This window comes from Alosa pseudoharengus, unplaced genomic scaffold (genome assembly GCF_046254945.1).
Source record: "Alosa pseudoharengus isolate Yale_2024_CS ecotype anadromous, Long Island Sound unplaced genomic scaffold, YU_APseudo_1.1 YU_APseudo_1.1_scf_19, whole genome shotgun sequence".
Lineage (NCBI taxonomy): Eukaryota > Metazoa > Chordata > Actinopteri > Clupeiformes > Clupeidae > Alosa > Alosa pseudoharengus.
Window position 1 is genome coordinate 28,830,198 of NW_027468657.1, and position 22,277 is coordinate 28,852,474.

General features: G+C 44.3%; 2 protein-coding genes across 2 annotated transcripts in view; both read right to left on the reverse strand.

The window, feature by feature from the left end:
- Nucleotides 1-11,153, reverse strand: part of LOC143132938 (putative methyltransferase NSUN7) — a 31,079-nt gene extending 19,926 nt beyond the window's left edge. Inside the window, exons 1-3 of the mRNA XM_076292766.1 lie at nucleotides 10,802-11,153; nucleotides 5,278-5,336; nucleotides 1,349-1,485 (exon numbers count right to left, since the gene is read on the reverse strand). Of these exons, the coding sequence (XP_076148881.1) occupies nucleotides 1,349-1,485; nucleotides 5,278-5,336; nucleotides 10,802-11,153 (548 nt within the window). The remainder of the gene's footprint in view (nucleotides 1-1,348; nucleotides 1,486-5,277; nucleotides 5,337-10,801) is intronic.
- Nucleotides 11,154-16,522: 5,369 nt separating this feature from the next.
- Nucleotides 16,523-21,586, reverse strand: LOC143133190 (neuronal acetylcholine receptor subunit alpha-9-II). Its single transcript, XM_076292955.1, has 7 exons — nucleotides 21,424-21,586; nucleotides 20,534-20,679; nucleotides 19,565-19,719; nucleotides 18,408-18,585; nucleotides 17,701-18,052; nucleotides 17,189-17,448; nucleotides 16,523-17,020 (listed from the first exon to the last, which is right to left on the reverse strand). Exons 1-7 carry the CDS (start codon nucleotides 21,470-21,472, stop codon nucleotides 16,715-16,717), a joined length of 1,446 nt encoding a protein of 481 aa, XP_076149070.1. The 5' UTR covers nucleotides 21,473-21,586; the 3' UTR covers nucleotides 16,523-16,714.
- Between the last annotated feature and the right edge of the window lie 691 nt (nucleotides 21,587-22,277).

Below are 22,277 nucleotides of genomic sequence, written 5' to 3' on the forward strand. Positions count from 1 at the left end.
TCTATACATTATCCCGCTTATTATACGGCTACTTGCCCAAACGAAAAAATAAACTCCACGATATGTCTCTTTACACTTATTTGTTACCGTTTCGTCGTGGCTTTTGCTGAGAAACAAATAGTTCGCAACACACGCTGAACTTGAATCAAACATTCTTTAGAACACAGCTGATCAACAGTCTGCTTTCACTTTTGAATGAAGTTCCAATGCAAGATGTGACCGGACTACTTGCGGAGTGATATGAAAAACTTAAATCAGCAGCACAAAACCTGTTGCCATTGACAGCGGTAATTATATGTTTGCAGCGGTAATTACATGAAAATATTTTACAGTAGAACGTTGGGAAATCCCATTCAAGTCAATGGTGCGTTCTACTAGCATTGTGAAGAGGCGTGTAATAAACTGTATTATTATACGGCTCTTCACAATGCAAGTAGAATGCTCCATTGACTTGAATGGGATTTCCGAAAGTTCTAGCGGTCATTATTTCTTGGGAAAGGACCTCTGAAAACAAGAATGACCGCTGTCAATGGCAACGGAGTTTGCGCTTGGAACTTCATTCAAAAGTGAAAGCAGACGGTTGATCAGCTGTGTTCTAAAGAATGTTTGATTCAAGTTCAGCGTGTGTTGCGAACTATTTGTTTCTCAGCAAAAGCCACGACGAAACGGTAACAAATAAGTGTAAAGAGACATATCATGGAGTTTATTTTTTCGTTTTGGCAAGTAGCCGTATAATAAGCGGGATAATGTATAGAACGCCGGTCATTATGGGAAAATAAGTCCCTTCAGGGCGAAACAAGACCCCTCCGCTGGCGCGTCGGGGTCCGGTTCGCCCTGTCGGGACTTATTTTCTCCATAATGACCGGCGTTCTATACATTATCCCTTACGTAACATGGCTGTGGATGTGTTTGGTGCTGATGCCATAATGGGATGGCCAGTATAAATCCACTGGCTGAAAGTTGCACTGAATATTTTTCCAAAAGGGGTTCTTCAAGGGAAAAGAAAGGAAACGCTTCACATGTTTTCACTGAAACACATATGCAGTAAAAGACTTCTGACCATGCCTTGATTACATGTAAGATAAAGCTTTTTGATCAATGTGATTCGTGCCCAGCCATGAAATGGTTTCACCTTCCTTGAACAAAGCCTTGATATTATCTTAGATGTTCTCTTAAGCTGTGGTCAGACACAACACATATAACACCCCTGAGGTGAACAATGCATTCACTTTAAAAAGCCCCATTTGGCACATCTTCTTTTGTAATAGTAACACATCTCATAATACAACATCCTTCATATTGGTTGTGGCTTAGTGCACAGTGGCAGTCAGGAGCATGCTGCACCTACTTGAGCAGGCACTTCTCCACCTCCCTGACCTCCGGCTTGGGCTCTTCCCTCTGATTGGCTGGCCGCTCGCGGGGAAGGAACTTCCTGTCCTGGAAGTCATAGAGCATGACAGCCACCAGACTCATCAAGTCATCCGGCTAGAGAGAGAAAGAGAAAGAGAGAAAGAGAGAGAGAGAGAGAGAGAGAGAAAAAGAGAAGGGAGAGAGATAGAGAGAAGTGGGAGAAAAAAAGCGATGGGCAGATAGAAAGAGATAAAAATGACATGAAGGAAGGGTGTGATAAGACAGAGAAATGGAGGAGGAGTGAAGGAGATAGTGCAGAGAGGTGATGGGGAATGAGAGATGATGGGGAGAGGTGCAGAAGAGGTGACGAGGGTGCGAATACCGAGGTGTACAAGACAGAACAAGAGTGAACAGGAGAGAGAGAAAGACAGAGAGAAACAGAAAGACAGAGAGAGAGGAGAGGAGAGGGAAAGAGCAAAAGAACAATGTCACAACCATAGATTTTACCACCAGATTTGTCCACCCCGCAAAGCATTATCAATATCCATAATTAATAGATGCTCCTCCAATAACATTGTAATAATCTAATGTCATAACGTCTGTATCAGTCTTTGTTATATTGCAGCCCTTCCAGGGCTAATGATCATCGACCGCCATCTGTTAGAACGCCCTCATCAGTTGACGGAGTGAGACATCAGGAGGCGGTGCATGGGTGATCATGTGTTGTGCTGTATTGATCAAGTGCCAGGCTGATGGATGGCAAATCTGTCAGCAGCGAGGGAGACATAGCTCCTTCCCATGCAAGATATGGCCTCCGCGTGTGGCAACGCCCATGTGCACAAGCGAACACACACACACGAACCCATTGACATGCACATCAACACACACACACATACACACACACACACACACACACAAGCAGTATACACTGTCTTTTTTTTCTTTCAAACACACAAACACAAATATCAACACACGCATGGTGTGTTAATATACAAATAGAGACGCATGCACACACACACGCGCACACACACACACACACACACACACACACACACACACACACACACACACACACACACACACACACACACACACACACACACACACAGGTATGGTTGTGCACATATGAACGCAAATTCGCACAAATACAATTTTTTCTCGCTTTCACAAATACACACATGCACTTGCATTGTAATTACATACATACAGACAAAAAGGCACACACAAACATGCACACAAACACTAACAACAACACAAACACACACACACACACACACAACCATTTGGAAGGCATCCTGCCACAACCCACATACTCTCTCTTAATTAAACTCAGGAGGAGGGCGTTAATGTCTGCGACCGCCGACGCACAACTTCCCTTTCCTCCCAACCGACCCTCCTTCCTCCTGCTCAGCCATGGCTGCCACTTCTCCAGGCAGACAGACAGAAAGAGAGAGAGAGAAAGAGAGAGAGAGGGAGAGGGAGAGAGAGAGAGAGAGAGAGAGAGAGAGAGAGAGAGAGGGGAGGGGGGCATTACCAACAGATGGTGCTGCTCAGTACACACACACACTTCCATGGCATCACCACAGGTCTAATGCTAGCTGATGCAGCACGCTGATTTTCCTGACTTTCCCCACCAGTTTTCCTATATGGAAACAGGGAGTGGTGGGGTCTGGGTTATGCGCTAGGAATAGTGGATGGCTTCCCTTCCTCTTCTCCCCCGTCTCCCATTCCCCCTGTTTTTCTGTTTTTTTTTTTCTTTTCGTCCTCTGCCAAGGTTGGAACCTGGGGCCCCGAAGTTCTTTTCCCACTGGCCGTCGCCCGGCAACAGCATCCCATGTGGGACGGTGTCCGAGGAAACCAGATCGCCCCCTGCTGCCGCATGTTGCTCGGGAAGGGAAGGGTTACCATGGGGACAGCCCACGGGGTCAAGCGCTTACACAGATTTGAAGTTAAGAGCGCTCGGGCGTCAATTGTGTGTCTCAGCATGTTAATTGACATGTCGGCAGGCCACACATGCATGTTCCACTGTCGTGCTGTTAGGAAAGGCCTTTTTTTTTTGGTCCTAATTCTCATTTTCTGCTTGACTGAGATTGAAGCCCCAATTTACTTCACACATGTTCCACTCAGCGAAGGCCTTTGTTTTACAAGCAAGTAGTCTTTTTTAACACCCTACCTCCCTAACCTTGTCTCCCTCCCTCCCACCCTCTATCCTCCCTTTCTATTACATTTTTTCTCTTATATCCTCTATCTCTTGCTTCTTCTCTCTGCTTCTCTCTCTCTCCCATCTTCTCTCTCTCTCTCCCCTCTTCTCTCTCTCTCCCCTCTTCTCTCTCTCTCTCTCTCCCCTCTTTATCAAGGTTGAACTTTATAGATGGCGTGGGTGGAGGTGCAGGGGCAAAGTGAGTTCTAAAGAGCGGTTCATTGTGTCTAGAGTTTATGGTCTCTCTCTCTCAGGATGCAGAATAACGACCTGCCAAGTCGCCAGCGCAGCGCCCATTCATCCTTCACTGCGGCCATATTTTACGCTCGCTCTGTGAGTGTGTGTGTGTGTGTGTGTGTGACTGTGTGCAGGCATGCACACTGGTGTGTGTTTCTGTGTGTCCAGACTCTGCATGCCTCTACAGTGCATGCTTGTGTGTGGACACTGTGTGAGTGTGTGTGTGTGTGGGTGTGTGTGAGTGTGTGTGTGTGTGTGTGTGTGTTGTATGCATGTTTGCACAGACTTGTGTCTTTGGTAGGCCTCCTGTTTAAGAATGCTACATGCATCTCTACTCTGCCAGAGTATCAACAGTACATTACCGTGAAATATCTTTAATGTCCCTCATGTCTAATAAGAGCCAACGAGGAAGGCATTTAAAACCAATTAAAATGATGCAAATATAAGTAACTGTTAGATTATAATTCATTAATACTTCACCCAAAGTACTTCATTTAAAGAATGCCAAATGCCTCCGTTTTACAAGTTGTCTGGGCACAGCGCTGTACAGAAACATGCAGCACAGGCACTTTAGTGGGAGTTCAAGGCTACAACTCAGAGGACCAGCAGTCAACAATGGCAACGTCTGTGTTTACATTCCGTCCACACTAAGGCCAGCCGCTCCCACACCAACCCAGGGTCTGTGCTGTCAGGTGATTAGAGCGAAGGGTGCCACACACAGACACACACATATGCGCGCACACACACACACACACATACACACGCACACACACGCACGCACACACACACAAGGCCAAACACAGAGGGTACAGGATGGCGTCTGGCATACCCGCGTCCTCATTAACATCATCCATTGGCTGTCAGTGGCGCACAAAGCATTAAAACCTAAACTCATTCTGTTTTCCACCTTCAACGTCCGACGCTATCTAAGTGGACGTTCAGGTGGTGCTGCCGCGGAGGTAGGGTTGGCCAAAAAACACGGGCAGAATTGCTAATGATGGATGAGGGTTGATTCCTGCAGGACGGCAAATTACAATGTGGGGTTTGTGATTAACTTCGCTGCTACCCACCAACCCCGCTGAGTCGAGGCGCTCGCCTCCTGCTCAGCATCGAGCAGTGTGATGCCGGGGTTGCTAATTGTGCTCACCACACTCTGTACATGCTATCGCTATGTTGCTATTTAATACAACTGCAACTGAATCACATTTAGGGGGGAAAAAAACGTTTATCGCAACTTTTGTACAAAGTTACAGTGCTTTCCAGAAATACATGTTCATTTGTATGTGTGTAACATTCCCTTTGGTATTAAGCCTACGACCTTGGTGTCTGAGTCCCTGGTTGAGCCAGTCAAGCTACAGGGATATTTTATGCAATTGAAAAACACAGTAAGTCTGATTCAGTATTTCTGTGCATATCTTTTGTATGAAAGAAAGTCCAATTTTGTTTTGTGTGACAAAACTCACTGGCCGTCGTGTTGGCTTGGCACTCACCATTGGCTGAGAGAGGTAAAAGCAGCTGTCAATCATGATGTCCTCCAGCAGCTCTTGATCTATGGGGGTGGAGAGAAACAAGGCAGTTAAGTTCTGGCCTCATCATGATACCACGCGAAAGGTAAATCTTATTAGACGGAGGTCCCTGTGACCTTACTCATCTCTAATATGGGCTCCTCATAACTCTGGGGTCAAAGGTCAGCTAGTCATCCTGACCGGGTGTGTGTGTGTGTGGGTTGGGACAGAAGGCGGGTGGGTGGGCGGACGGTGGCCACCTTTAGATAAAATTCCAATCACTCTGCTTTCATGGAAATAATTACTCTTATCACAGAAATCACTACATTCAATTATATGGCCAGAGAAACCCAGACAGGTTCATTTAAAGCACATGCCTCAGCCGAGTCCGCCAGGACCAGGCCCTTTAATGAAGGCAAATTAATCAGGAATTTAATCCATATCGAATAATGGGAGTCGGGATTATGGGGGACACTTTTGAAAGCGGCGCAGGTAATCCTTTATGAGGGAGGATTTCTATGCAGGAAGAGAATCTTAATTACAGTACTTTAACATCCACTAAACTCTGGCCGGACACTATGAAATGTTAATCAATTTTAAACACGCCCTATTTTATGATGTGTCTGATATTTTATGAGGTGGCAGAGACTAGCATTCACAACGTACAAACACAGGGATTCACAAAGGCAGAATGTGTGCACATAAATCAAAACTTGCTGCATACCTGATCCGAATAGCTATCCAATCTGATATACTACACACGGACAGAAGATTGCAATGCATTTCACCATCAAAACCTCAACCTTGGAATCAGATTTCCTCTGGGCAGCTATCATAAAGAGAACATCTGTGTGCCAGAACAGCAGGTTCCCTCAAGAGCCCAACACCCTCTCAAACACTGCACAGAAAACTGCATTTTTATGTATGAACATTGAAGGAGGTGAGGGTAAAAAAAAAGTAGAATGACAGAAAAAAAGAAAGTGCCAAATCCATTTTATCTAGGCAGGATTTAAGGATGCCAATCCCTCAGACCTTCCAAGATTTTTGTCCAGGGAATTCACTCAATATTCGGCATTAAGGAGGATGCCTTCAGCCAATATTCAGATGCACACATATTTGCAGCTTGTGTCTACTCTAGCAAAAATATGAAATTGGGTCTCTCTGCAAATGCCAAAATGAAATGTGTGTAGGTTAGGGGGTACGCTTGTGTGTGTGACTGAGAGAGAAAGTGTGTAAGTGTGTATGTGTGTGTGTGTGTGTGTGTGTGTGTGTGTGTGTGTGTGTGAGAGATTGAAGGCCATCCAAAAACCTTGGTGTCTGAATTGAGCAGATTAGCCCATAATCTTGAGTGACACACGGGATCTCCCCACCTGTCCATCACAGGCGGATGACTACAGAGTGATTTCCATGGTCATCACAACATCACAACATTTTCCTGTCAGCATCACAGGTAAACCGTAGTGTGTAAAGTGCCACCTTTAGCCTTGGTAGCCTTGGTTAATATAACTATGCATATAGACAAATAGACATAGACCTATATAAACAAAATACAAGCATACGACATAACCTCACGGAAGACCATCTTTCAATAGTGTCCTTGAGTGAGGAGCAACTGCCCCCCCCCCCTCCCACTGACTAGCATTAATGATAGATGGCGCTGGGCTTTGCTATCCAGCCAGTCTGCTCACAGTCATTAACGCCAACACTGTGGTCATTATTAGCTTTATAATTGCTGAGGTAGAACTGGTCGCGATTGCATTACGGAGTCAGTGTGCAGTCTGGACTTTGGGTGGGGTGAGGAGCGGGGGGTCGGACAAACGCTCTCAGCATCACTGCACACGGTCATTTGGTTTCTCCTCCATGAAATCCCATGGGGTCCTGGCGCCCAGCCAGCCAGCTCAGGTAGAGAGGGAGGTAAACGTGGAGTTAAAACGAGGGAAGAGAGAGAGAGAGAGAGAGAGAGAGAGAGAGAGAGAGAGAGTTAGAGAGAGCAAAGAATTGATCAAGTTTATGGAGGACGTTCTTCACACCTCCTCAGCATATTTTTATGACAGAGGGGGCAAAAAACACGATGTCTGGCCACGCTAATGGATGAGCGATTGAACCTCACTCATCTGTAACGATCAACACACCTGGAGAGGGATTTATCAAAATCACCACAGGACGCTCTCAGCTCTTTTCCCATATTCAATGCCCCCCCCCCCCCCCCACATCTCTATCTATATATCTAGCCCCACTTCTGCGCCTCTCGTTTTTTCGCAGGGTCCTTCTTTCCTTTTTTAAAATGGTTGAAGAAATAACACAAAACAGTGGGAAAACAACAACACACAAGTGCGTGCGCGCACACACACACACACACACACACACACACACACACACACACACACACACACACACACACACACACACACACACACACACACACAAACACACAAACACAAACGTCTCATCCCGAGCGCACACGCTGCCCTTTTCGAGGCAGAGCAGGACTTTGTGGTGATGTCCTCACTCCTGGCCCAGGTCCTGCTCCAACACAATGGCCCATGATAGATGACCACTGAGAAACAAAAGCGCAGGAGAGCGAGAGAATGAGGGAGGGAGGGGAGGAGAGGAGGAGAGGAGGAGAGGAGAGAGAAAAAAAAAACGCTGACAGATGAATACATTTCACTGAGCTCCTATTTCTCCTTTTTATCGGTCTGTGTGCTCTGCCTTCTCTCCTCCCAATTACACATCCATCATCGGATGAGGTCACTGCCGGGGAGACGTCCCCACTTGGCGACGGGTTTTAATCAGGGCGGCGGTAGATGGCTTACATATTATTCTGCAACACAGGGTTGATATTTACTTAAGTGTTTCGGCCAAAAGCGACCATTAGTCTACCTCAAGGGCAACATGGTAATAAAACACCTTGATGTCTTTTTTCTCTTTTTTTTCCTGTTTCTTCTACCTTTCCTCATTTGTGTTTTTTTTTTCCATTTCTTTCTTTACAAGAAAAGCCCCGTCGGTCACGAGTTCAGTTGTTTCCCGGCCCTAACCTCTCCGACGCAGTGCTCCGATCCTGCGATCAGATCGCAAGGCCCCGTTAGGCATTTCCAATTCCCCCCGCAAGTGTATCAATGCTTACAAATTGATTGCGTGCGCCGGGCGGCATGAGAATTACCTGCCGAATGATCATTGGGGGAATGATGGAGCGGGGAGTGTGGTGTGTGTGTGTGTGTGTGTGTGTGTGTGTGTGTTATCACCCCCCTGGGGACAGCATTGTCCTCCTGCCTGCAAGGTCATCCCTGCCAGTAGAGTTGGTGCCCTCCACGTTTCACACCTGGACTCATTTACATTGAGTAATTCTACCTAATGTTGGAAAAGGGAGGCGCACGTGTGTGTGTGTGTGTGTGTGCGTGCGTGCGTGCGTGTGTGTGTGCGTGTGTGTGTGCGTGTGTGTGTGTGTGTGTGCGTGTGTGTGTGTGTGTGTGTGTGTGTGTGTGTGTGTGTATGTTTGTGTGTGGAGCAAAAGAGGGGAAAAAAGGCCCAACATATTTTGTGTGGTGTGATGGTGCAAGGGGTGGAGAGGGAGACGCCAAATGCCAAGGCTACATGGGCTGTAAATGGAATGAGAAGCAGGAATCAAAAGGGCAGTAAGGGTCAAGGGCAATACGTAAGGAAAAAAGGAGAGGAGAAAAAGAGGAGAGGGTGAGGAGGAGGGTGAGAAAGAACTGATGGAGAACAAGAGACGCGGAGAAATGGAGAATGGAAAAATGCATGGGGTAGTCAGAAACATGCAGGATCTGATGAAGACAAAAGGGGAGAAGGAGAGAGAGAGAGAGAGAAGAGAGAAAAGAGAGACAAGGAGGTGAAAGGGGGAAAGGGAGAATACAAACACTGAAAATTGGAAAAGCTGCAGAAAAGCAGAGCAAGATGGATGAATAGGGAAAAAGACAGGGTGCTGGAAAAGAGTGGAGTAAGTAGAAACGAGGCAGAGATGGCGAGAAAGCGAGAGATTGAGGGAAAGAGAGAGAGAAAGATTGTTGACAAGGGGAAACAATAGGGATAAACAGAGATTTCTGGAGGGAGATTTATGGTTTTTCATTTTGAGGGTTGCAAACACTTCCTCATCAGCATCAGCATCTGCATCCCACCTATGAGTGCGCTCCTGTGGCACAGGGCAGATAAGGGGAATAATCAGATAATCCATACAAATACTCTGCCATTTTCACCCAGCCTTGTTTTTGCCACTTAAGCGCTTTTTACACAATCTACCTCAATTCGATTTTGGATCATTGTCATTCGCCTGCAAGGTATTTGACCGAGGTCTGTGTGTGTGTGTGTGTGTGTGTGTGTGTGTGTGTGTGTGTGTGTGTGTGTGTGTGTGTGTGTGTGGTATGCTTGCATGTGTCAGACATATTGATCCAACCCACGGACTGGCCGCTTGCAGATATAGGGAGATTAAGAATCTCCCTCCCAGGTGTGTCATGTCATATACATCTGTGGGCCTCACACCGAACACACACACACACACACGCACGCACGCACGCACGCACGCTCGCACGCACGCACACAGCGATGAGACAAAATCAGGCCAGGATCAATTCTAGTCTATTCATTGTTGTTTGTTCATTTCACAATACTGATCAATGCAATTAAACTTTCATTAGACTCTCTAGTGTGTTCAGCAGTAGTGGATTTGTACCATCTCTAGCTATGACAAATATGAGTTACCTAAAGAAAAACCCCACTGTTCGTTTTCCTGAAAAACAATTACGTTCTAAGAGATTTTCAGTAGGTTGAGTCTGGCATAGAGGGGGCTGTACCGAGAATACTGAGAGTGTCAGCAAACCAAGCAAGGTATCATGGGAAACGTAGGCTTACTGTTAATCCAGCACAATGACACTGATGGATAACGCAAACTCACTTGCTGTCCTCGCTTGTCCTACAGTACATGTGCCCCTCACATAGGGAGAGAGCAATCAATCACCCCCCCCCACCCTTCCCCCGACACACACACACACACCTTCACCCCCCCCCCCCCACACACACACACACACACAAACACCGTCCCCTGCCAACGGTCCGTCCTGCCTCCTGCTGACATCATCTAATAACATCTTATCGCCTGGGCGACCACCCTCCTGTGAATCGGAGCACCCAAAGCATTTCTGGCCCCTCAGATAAGTGATTATGGGCTCAGCTGATTTGTGGCCCTGCTGATGGCCCCTCTCCTCCTCCCACATGCCTTCTCTTTTTCCAGCCGTCTTCAATTCCATTCAAACACTCCGTTCAGTTCCCCTGTGCTGTCTATTCTCATTTATTTTCAGATAGCCATCCGTTTGCTATTTGTTTTTCCCCCTCTAAAATCGTCCGTCATTTGAATACAGAGTGGAGGGGATGCAATTTTTTGGGTGCTTGACTTCTAGGAGAAAAAATAAAAGAGTCCAAATGCAAATGCAAATACATAATGTATGCACACACACACACACACACACACACACACACACACACACACACTTTTGCTCACATTTGAGGGCGTTGAAGGCGAGCTCATAGGCACAGCGCTGCGTCACATCGTCTTTGGCCACGGGCATGGAGCCGCTGGTCTTCTTGCCAAAGTTGATGAGGCGGTGGGCGGCGGGCTTCACTACGTGGGTGTTCTGGAAGATGGCAGCGGCGAGGACGTACACCCTGTCAGGAAAGCCCTTCCAGCCCACCTCTCCGCCTGGGTGAAACACCGGGAGGCTGCCCGAGGCACTGCCCGCTCTGGACTCTGACTTGGTCCTGTCCAACAGAGTCAGGTCCTTCAGGCTGGAGATCTGGGAGTTCCGTTTGGAACTCCTGGATAGGGTGCGGCGGGGGGTGTCCTGTTTCACCATCTTCCTAACGTTCCAATCAGCCCCTGGGGATGGACAGATTTGTCTTTGTGCCCAAGCACTACCCCAAAAAAAAAAAAAGTCAGACGTTTCAGGGGTTAAATGCAATACACAGCCAGGAAGTTAACTTCACAGAAAACTTGGTTTAATGGATGAATGCTCATGACTGTAATTAATGGTTCAACAGAGGCCAATAAGTCTCTTGCTGAGAAAAAAATAAATAAAATAATGTCACCCAGCATATTTGAAACACTTTTGAAAACTGCACACGCAGGTTAAAACCTTATTAGGCTATATGGCACTGTATAGACCCCATCAGTGTATGGTTGGCACTAGTTATTGCCTTCCAAAGGCTTATTGTTTTCCTTTGCATTTTAATAACTTTACAGCTACTGCAACATAGACATGCAGTTAAGCATTCTAGATTCGACACCATGCAAACAAAATCTAGTAAAGCCAGTAAAACATCCTCATGAGAGATGTGGCCTAAATGTGCCAAGTTACACATTCCTTGGCATTGTGCTAACACAATCACACATGGACAATTATTAGACATCAGACATGGACTCCACTCTCTTGGTCACTTTATTCATTATTCACTAAAAAAGACGTTAGAGGAGACCGCACACAGAACAGCACTGAGCAATACAGGTTAATATATTTTCGTTGAAAAAGTACGTTGTGACTGAATGAAATAAAGCAACATCAGTGATGCCTTTCTATTGAGCACGTGACGTGACCACCTATCACGTAGGATAGTCTATAACTTAAGTTACAGTAACGTAACTTCACAGTTTCTTGGCATTAACGTTTGTCACGATTTAACGTTTAAAACCTTTTAGCATATGCTAACAACGTTTGGATACTAGTAAGTCCTATTTATCGTGGCAAGTAACGTAACGTTAGGTAGGCTAGGAGAACAACAACACCTGGAACTTTATCAAGTAACTTTGACTCAAATCAGTGCGTATTTGCAATAGTCTAATTAGGTCAGTCCCATTACTGAATAAGAGTACATTTTCTTTAATATTTATGCATTAAGTTAAGGGATTCCAGTATAACGTTACAGGCAGGCAGCTTACCCAACTTTCACCACTGCAAGGCGTCTTCAGTGAAAACTCCCGCAGACCCGCTTTTTTGATTAATTTCCATTAGTCGTAGATCGTCAATCTTAAGAGTTTTTGTCTATCGAAAAACACATTTAATCATCAGGCCATCAACTTCAAAATAAAAGCTAACTTGTCTTGCTGATATCTTATCTGACGTTAAAGGCTAACTGTCAAACTTGCATGCCCAGCTAACTTGTCATTTTAAAGCACTGCAACCCCAGGCTTACCTTGGGCGGGCACTGTGAAAAATCACTTATCAGCCAATGACCGTGAGAAAAATCATGTGTAGCGTATAACGTCACTTTATATAAATTACACAGGTCAGTGTCCAGTAGTGTTACGATCTTGCAAATGCTTCTGCTAAATTACCTTACCAGAAACTTTGCTTATCATAACATCTATTACATTGGGACGAAGCCACGGTCACCATGGTAACTATATGCAAATGAGCTAGTACCTCTGTCATGAATTTTGTTGAATATATGTTTGCAAATAATCAGTCATTTATTGAGAAAAGGGCTTTTGAATACTGTTTCAACATTTTCAGAAGTGTCTCCAAGGCTGTCCGTGAATTATTTGAGTCTTGCTGCAACATAGCCTAGGCTACATAACCTATCATATGCGCACAGGCTATTATTTTACCCCGTAGCACCCCTCGAAATGAATTCTGAATTTTAGATTTGAAATTAAGACTGAAGACTAAAGAAAAACTATCATTTATTAAACAGGTTATACAGCCAGCATTTTGTATAATCTATGGGACTGGTATTAGTCTCAATGGTTAATTCGGCTACAAACATTGAATATAGACTTGGAAGCAGTCACTCACAAAGAAGATTTTAAAGGAAAGACATAGGCTACAAGACATAGGCCTAAGCTTCAGTAGGCAACTATATTTTTAGTCATTCTCTAAATTTGGCTACTCTTTATATCCCCATGCAAATAAGCCTAGGATAGGCCTACTGGATAGCCTACACTAGTCTAACTTCATTATCATTAATCCTTCATTAATCCAACATTATGACAACTAGCCTTTATTCTCCCAACAAATTCACTTTCACTGTGAAAGCATTTGTAGCACAGGTGTGATTTCACTCCTCGGTTTGACCAAAATGTCAGATGGGAATATTTGCATCTAAATAATGCCAAAATGAAAGGCTTTGGGTAATTTCACCACTTTTTTCACCCCATCTGTGCAAATGATTACTCTGCATCTACCTGCCACTGTAACTGATTACAGCCCACACAGGACTCCCCACTGTTTTCCATACTGATGGGATACTTGCATGACAGCAAGTAATAACCCTTAAAAACAACTCACACTCTCTCTTTCTCTGTATTTTGCTGATACAAAACACATCCATAGAAATACACACACACATCCCAGTTGAGACAATACACCTAGGAAGATGATTATAGGTGACTTGTCTTACACTGTTCAGGATTTGACCCTCGGTCATGGCAAAATGGCCGGTTCTCCCACACTGTGACAGGTAAGAGATGCTACTCAGGTAAAGTAAATAAGTGGTCCAACAATTTCAGTCACGCTGACTTAAGGTCACTCGTGAAGCCACTCAATTTCATACATGGCCGCACTTTACAAGTGTCCAGGCCATCTTGACACTGCCGAGGGCAGTGTGTATCTCTCTATCGGGATGACTTGCCTGCAAGGCCCACAAATAGCAGCATACTCTAAAACGCATATAACCCTCACCTGGTGTGAATTTAAATCAGACCAGAGGCGGATTTGTGAGGAGTCTACTGCCAGAGCACATGAGGAGTTGCAGCCTATTTGTCTGCCTTTGGTAAAGAGCTTAGTGCCCCCCATACCTAAATTGTACATTGCTTACTTTTAAACAAATAGAAGAGCATTAAGGCCAAATGCAATCCATATCTTGCAACGTTAGCGGAAGTGAAACTTGAAACGTGCCATGTTGCCCCATTGAACATCTCCAAAAGGCAATAGGCTCTTCTTTGCCAGATGCTACAGCTTTCCCCCAAGGTTCCTAAAAATCGGACCACTTTTGCATAATCCTGCAAACAGACAAACCATGACATAATCTCTGTGTCAGAGGTGGTGATCAAATGTCATCACTTAAGAAAAGTTAAACTGAATGTGAAACTACTGTGGACTGTTGGCAGTGTTAAGGTTTCAGGCAGCGTCACTCATGTGAGGCCATGGGTGGTTGCTGCCCTCTGCTGTACAAGTGAGGGTAACACATTCTCAATCTTATTATGGGAAGTGGTTATACCCAGGTTACTGTCAATGGAAGTCACACTAATGGTCTTTCTAGTGTTGAAGATCAGGATCATATTTGAACCCAGTCTGAAAAAAAAATATATCTTCTCGGGATGAAAATTATATTTTGTTCTCGTATTGGCTATAACCCTATTACCTCAACCTGTTCTTGCACTGAAATAGTTTTCTATTTTACCTTGTCTACATTATACTTTACTCTCCTATTTGTCTATATTATTTATGCTGGTCTCTAGACCTTACTCTTGCACTGTTGGACTAATGTTGGACTACTTTTTGCACCTTCACCATGACACTCACTCTCTTGAGCACCTTGCAAGGCACACATAACTAAGGACTATGGTTGGACTACTGTTTGCACCTTCACCAAGACACTCACTCCCTTTAGCACCTCACCAGTCCCGGCCCTGTCACTACAAGCGCCCTCACCCTCAAGCACATTGGACTTTCCTAATTTAACTTATATAGTGTATTTAGTATTTAGTTTTGTTAGTCTTCTTATCTTTCTTATCTTCTACTGTCTTTATTGTACAGTGGAGTTTAGTTATATGTTTATACTTATACTTATGTTTACCATTTCTGCTGTAAGTGCATGTTGTGTGTTATATCTGTATGCTACTGAGACCCTTAAATTTCCCCTTGAGGATCAATAAAGTATCTATCTATCTATCTATCTATCTATCTATCTATCTATCTATCTATTTATGCAGTATGTTCATGTGACAGGCATGAGTGTTGGTTTTGGAAAGTTAATCAGTTTAACACATGAGGTGTAGATCTGTGTCCAGTTCTGTGTTGTCCTTATTAGTCAACTCCTGAGGGCATGGCCTACTTAGAAATCTGAGGTCATTAGCACCTACTTCTGTGACATTGGTAGCACCAGGCACACTGAGTCACCAAGAGACAGCAGCAGTGATACAACAGAGGGCAGAAGTGCTAAATACATTAATAATTGAACAGGGATGTGGCAGTACTCATTTTCCACTAATAAAATGAAGATAAATGTCCTCCAACATACCGTTAGTTGGCATTCTAACACAGCCCTTGTAAAAAGATCTAGCAATTATGGTTGTTACTTAGGCCTAAGTGCAAGGTTGCATGCATTACAACATATACACCAGGAAAGAGCACATACTGACCTGTACCTAATTGAATTCGCGTTCGCCACTGCCACACAAGGGTGGCATACGTCACCTTGATTGAGCTAGGACACGGAGGGGCTCTGAACTGCATAATTGATGGTCCTGCATATTACCTTACATCTTCTATTTGCCTAGCCGGAACACCAAGTCATCACCAATCATTAACAATGCAGCTAATTATTTTGAGAGAAAAATAATTCCTGGCTCGGAAGGCAGAGAGAGCCCTTTGTAATCCAGGGTTGGTGTCTGATTTCAGACAGAGAAATGTGATATGGCCGTCCATCCACAAGTCATATTTTACAGCCTCCCTCTTCCATGCTATTAACACATGACTAGATGACTGAAGAACAGTCTACGTGCACAGAGTTCAAAGAGAATATCACCAATGGTAACAAGACCAAGGATGTTTGTTTAGATAGACAGTTACAAGATGGATGGTTACTTTATTAATCGCAAAATAAATGTTTGTTTGTATTTGTGTGTGTGTGTGTGTGTGTGTGTGTGTGTGTGTGTGTGTGTGTGTGTGTGTGTGTGTGTGTGTGTGTGTGTACACTCCTGAAGAAAGAAGAATGTTGTTGAGTAAAAAGTATATTTTATTTACTGAAAACTGAGTGAAAATATAAACTTTCAATTATATACAATCACTCTGTACACATACCTTACATTTGCCAATAATGAAAGAATCTTTGGTGTTTTGATATTTCTAGGTGAACTGTAAGGCACACTCAAAGTAAACATTCAAAACATAAATATGATTAAGGCAATAGAACATGAAAACAATAGAACAATTTCTTAAGGAAGTTCTTGATTAATTTCTTAATCAAGATATTGAAATAATCAATTTTGGGGGGAAAAAAACTAAACCTAAAAAGGTTGGACCGTCTAAAGGACTTTGTGGCACCACTTTAGTTTAAAGCACAGAAGGCTAATACTTATGCTTCCACAAAGTGAGTGCCAAGTGTCAGAGCACAAAAGGAGGGTACACTGTACTTACCATGTAGATGAGGTTAGATGTTGTGTGGTGCTTTGTTTGTACAAACTAGGCTTTCAGGGGCACTAAAACATGATGATAATGCTCATGAGGAAGACCATGGCGAAGAATATCCACATGAAAACCCTGTCCATCACCTTAGCAACCTTCTTCCACTCGGCAACCTTGATGCTGGTGGCCCGCTGCTCACGGAAACAGTTGGCGATGTATTCCACGTTGTGCAACAGCTTCGAGTCATCCCCCGGGAGCAGCCCTCCATCTCCGCAGTCGTGGTGACAGCGGAACCGGCAGGAGCGACAGGTGGCAAAGGCGGCAGGCTTCTCCTCATCGGGACAGCATGGCGGTGGAGCCTCCTTCAGGCAACTCTTAGACTCCAAACCCTTATATGTCTGTGAAACCTGGGGGTTAGAATTGGGGAGCTCTTTGTGCTCCTCAGGGATGTTGGGGAGAGGTTGAGGGCAGGACTTTGGGTAGCGTCCTCCACCCTTGCCATAGGGCTGGTTGTTCTGAGTCTTTTGCGGCTGGTGGTTTTTCTGCTTGTGGTGCAGCCGGTTGCGGTAGTGGGTTTGGCTTTGGGTGTGGGTGTGGTGGTGGTCATCCTGGGCCTCCTCCTTCGGGGAGGTACAGCTCTCCCCTACTTCATACACAAAGAAGATCTTGGACATGTAGTCTATAATGAGGACTTTGGCCCACTGAGGAACAGGCTTGGCTTCAGCCCCACAGAAGTGGATGTTCATGATGAAGATGGTCAGTGAAGTGGACGCTGTTATCATCGTCATGGTTGCAATGTAGTATTTCCCTGTTGAAAGAAACCACAACAAACAGAGGAGCAGGACGTTGTATTTCCGCCTGCCCAAACACATCCCTCAATTATAATCAGATCACAGTCTAAATCACTATTTATAACTATTAATGGATTGTTGCAAATGTCACTGCATGATCATCTACTAATAAACAAACAGCTTATGAAACAGATGTCTAAATAGTTAAGACTCTAAATGCATCATGTTTTTAGAGACTAATGGTCAACCACACGCACACACACACACACCAATGAGTGGCATGCTCTCGGCCGGCGGCATGCTCTCGGCCACCATGAGCTGGAAGACGGTGAGGGCCAGCAGCACAGTGACCCCGAGCGAGACCTTCTCCCCGGAGTCGGCGGGCAGGTAGAAGCTGAGCGGCGCCAGGAAGGAGATGAGGAAGCAGGGCAGCAGCAGGTTGAAGATGAAGAAGGAGGAGCGGCGCTGCAGCAGCACGGTGTACGTGATGTCCGGGTACGGGTCCGCGCAGCAGCCGTACATGATGACGCTCTTCTTGGCCGGCATGCCGTGGCACTCCCACTCCACGTTCTCCACAAAGTCAGACAGGTCGCCGCTGTTCATCCCCATGATGATGTCCACCTGTGACATGTTGGGGTTTCAAAAGCAATTATTTTTTAACAGTTATTAGGAATATCTAATACAACACATTTGTATGTGAAATTACACATTTGTGTTTGACCACTTGAACGGCCTCAACTCTAGACAATAGGGAATGTCAAACACCAGTTGTTCCACAACGTAATAGTATTACAATATTTCCAGAAATTTGATTTGATGTGATCAACATAACCCTGCAATTTCCCACTTTTTAATTACAAGAAAGTATTTTATTTGTTAAAAAAGTTTTGTTCCTGCTCATCTAACATACAGTATAATGTTTTTACAGTTAGTGTATTATTGTATATATGTTGTAAGAGTTTGGGCATTTCCTCACTTGGTTTCCATTGTAAGTCCATGATCCAAAGGTCAAATTGCACTGCTGATGGTCAAAGGGAAAGTAAGCGACGTCCACGACACAGGAGCTCTTAGTGATGGAAGGCGCATCCCAGATAATCTCCCCATTGTATCTCAACTCCACGTTGGTGTCCACTGGGCCCGAGTCATCATCTGCCCTGGGGCCAAACAGAGCCAGAGCGTGAGTGAGTGAGAGAGAGAGAGAGAGAGAGCCTGTGGGAGGGCTGGCCGGCCAGCAGAGATTCCAGGCTGTGAGCCAACTTATCTGTTACAGCCAGAGCAAAGATCTTTATGCGCGTGTGAATATGCGGTGCATGTGTGTGTGTATGAGTGTGTGTGTGTGTGTGTGTGTGTGTGTGTGTGTGTGTGTGTGGCCAGACAACAGAGCATAGGCAGTGTCACGAGCAACGAAGCAGACAGAAATGACAATAAGGATGATAAGAGTGTGGACTGTAAACAGATTATCTGTTTTGGCACACAAACAAATCCTTTTAAGCCATGCCAAGTGTCTTTCATTTGTAATGCGGAGAGGCGCTGGTAAAAACAGCCTAACCATTAGATGTTTGTATTTACATCAGAAAAGAAACCTGGATTTAACGTGATTTAAATATAAGGAGGAAGAAAAGAGAAGATGCAGAAGGAAATCATAACAATAAGTGTAATAGCTTGATTATGGGTTTGTACCAACAGCATTTGTGTGAGTAGGTGTATTTGCAGCCTACAAAGTCAAGCATTTATAGAAAATAAATAGCTTATTAAACGTAATTGGAATATTTGCCACACTTGGAGAGGTAAAATACATTAATTCATTTAGCCTACTATTCAAAAGTTCATTTAGCCTACTATTTAAACTTATAAGTGATTTTTCTTAAACGACTTAACGTAAAGGCTTAACGTTTTTTGTCATACCTGACAGTTTCGACTGCTGACTCATCTTCAGAAGAGTCAGGTATGACAAAAAACTTTAAGCCTGTCGTATGAGAAAAATCACTTAGAAGTTTTGTACTTGTTTATTCAAAGTGATTTGAAAAGTGTGTTTGTGTTTGAGAAAGAGACAGTGTGAGAGAGAGAGAGAGAGTGAGAGAGAGCAAAAGACTAATACAGAGAAATGCACAGCATCTGAACGTACTGGCGTACTTGTTATAAAGGACTATATCGGGTCGCCACACCAAACTGCTGGGGATGCGAATGACCTCCAGGCCATCATACTCATCTTTGTCCCACTTCAGATAAGCATCATGCCACGTCTGTCTGATCCACAGGTACGCTATCAGTACCTGGTTCCTCTCATCCTAAACAACGCAAGGGACACAGACAGAATGAGACAGAGAGAGAAAGAGAGGGAGAGAGGGAGAGAGAGAGAGAGAGAAGGAAATACAGAATATCAGTAAAACAACAGTCCTTAACATACAAGTTTGTCAGAATGGTTGCAGGCGTGACTATCAACTGTAATCTCAAAGCCTAATAGATACTGTACAAGTGTATCAAGTGGCCTGCATCACTCACACACACACAGATACACACACACACACACACAGAAAGTTAATCTTAATCTTGACGTAATTGAAGTCTCAGTATGAGGTCAGACAGACGAGAGTGAAACTCAGACCTAGCTCATATTAGGTGGACAAACAGACTAAGGGAAGGGGGGGGCATATCACTGTCAGAGGCTGACACAAAGCTTAGCAAGGGCAAGTAGAGAAGGACAATCACCCCCCCCCCCCCTTTGCTATCCCTGCGTAATAGGACACATACAAACACACACACACACAAGGTCAAGCTACCTGAGTATGCACAAACACATCAGTAATGAGGGCGTCTTCTCAACAGAATGGCATCAAATCAGAAAAACAGACCCAGGAAGAGGAGAGAGAAAGAGAGAGAGAGAGAAAGAGAGAGGGGGGCTGAGAGAGTGATGGAGCAATGATGGACAGCCCTGAAGGACAAGAGGTCAAGAAAACAGAGATGATTATCAAGAGCAGTGCTTTGTCTACAGCACCCTGTGACCGTGTGTGATCTGATCCCCTCACCGTGCCGCAGAGAGAGAGAGAGGGGGGCCACAAGGTTATCTAGAACACTGTGATGGTGGCGATCTAGCACACTCACCATGTCTTTGATTTGGGACAGGGTAATCTGCAAAGTGACATTAAGTGCCTTGTCAGTGTCCTCCACTGGTCGCAGAGCATTGGAATAGTTCTCCATCAAGTCACTCATCAGCTTCTGAGCATACCAGCCCTTTGCAGAACTTGCCACTGTGCATGAGGAAAGAATTAAATACTTATTTTCAGAAATCCCAATAACGGAATGTGAGCCTAATGGTATGTAACACGTTAACTTGTTTTAATTAATCATGAAAGGTAAGCAGGCTTTATCAAATATGCCTGCCTTGTTCAGGGTAGGCAAACACAAGAATGTCACACTAAGGGATGCTATAGAGATTCTGTTATAAGAATATCAAATGACTTTGATGGGGAACTTTATAATCTAGCCTAACTCCTAATCAGTGTAATAAAAATGCATCAAAAATGCATTTGTTCATTTTCTTTAGGCCTACATTTGTATTTACAAATGTGTAAAAAAAACACAATAAAGAGGAAAATCTGCTATGCAGCTTGCATTTTTAATATGGACTATCTATATTTGCTATTGTTTTGAACTATAATAAGCAGCTATTTATTTGTGAGGCAATCATTCATAATATAACAGTAAGCTAAATTAAAAAGTTCTACATCACACCATTATCTTGCCAATATGTAACTACTTTTAATGCATATCCACTACAAAAGCTTAACACATAGGCCAACACCCAACAAAGCAGACAGCAGATTTAAAATGCTGTTTCTTCTTTTCAAACAATTATTTTGTCCAAACACTAAACAGCAGTGCAGTAGGCCTACATTGCTTTTCATTTACCGTATTTAGCATGCAATCAAAGGAGGCCAACAGAGGCCAAAAGGGGGACCCTGGCTTTTTCATATCTTATTATGAAGACTTACCTTCCAGCATCATCATGGCAAAATAAATATACAAAACAGTCCCTTGCATTTTTTTTTTCTTAAAACCACTCTTCAATCAGAATTTCAACGCCTACGGACCGTTTTACAGACTCCCGTGAGAACAGCCGAACTTCATGCTGCGCGTTCAACCCCAATTAAACTCAATTCCCTCCTAAATCCCGAAGAGCGGTTTCCGTTTGCCTCTGTCTGCGCGCTCACATGGGCCGTTTTTAACGTTTGGCAGTTGGTCCAGCCAAGCTGGGCGCAGACACGGAACAGGAGCTCGGGCTATCACATACCACTAGGAAACTAGACGCCCTTGAACCACATCGCCTCATCGAGCATTGCGGCTATTGAGCTGTCAGTCAGCCGCTTGGCAGGTGGGCTAACTGCATCAGGGAAGGAGCTAATATAACAGATGAACTGATAAGTCGTTGACACTAATGATGTCAGAAAAGCCATATTTTACTGTCGAGCCATTTGGATGCCTGGTGGTATAAAGAAAACCGGGTGTCACGTGATAATTACTTGAGATGCCTCAGCAATGCTTAAATAACACTTAGCTTTAAGTACACTTGAACGTGATATCTTCTATTGTATGGGGAACACAGGGTTCAGAAGGGGTCACACACTTCACCTGAAGTAGGCTATGGGTATCCAACATTGCAGCCGGTCAAGTAGCTAGATCTTCATCCAACAGTAAGGCTGGCAAAGTCTTCTGAAAAGTGACATTTATTATGGTGCAGTGTGCATTGACTATCTATTCTTGAACCCATGAATGATATGAAGTTTTATAAACCTATGATATGTTCTCCAACCTGGCTGCTCTAGGCCTATTACTGTGAGCAGAATAC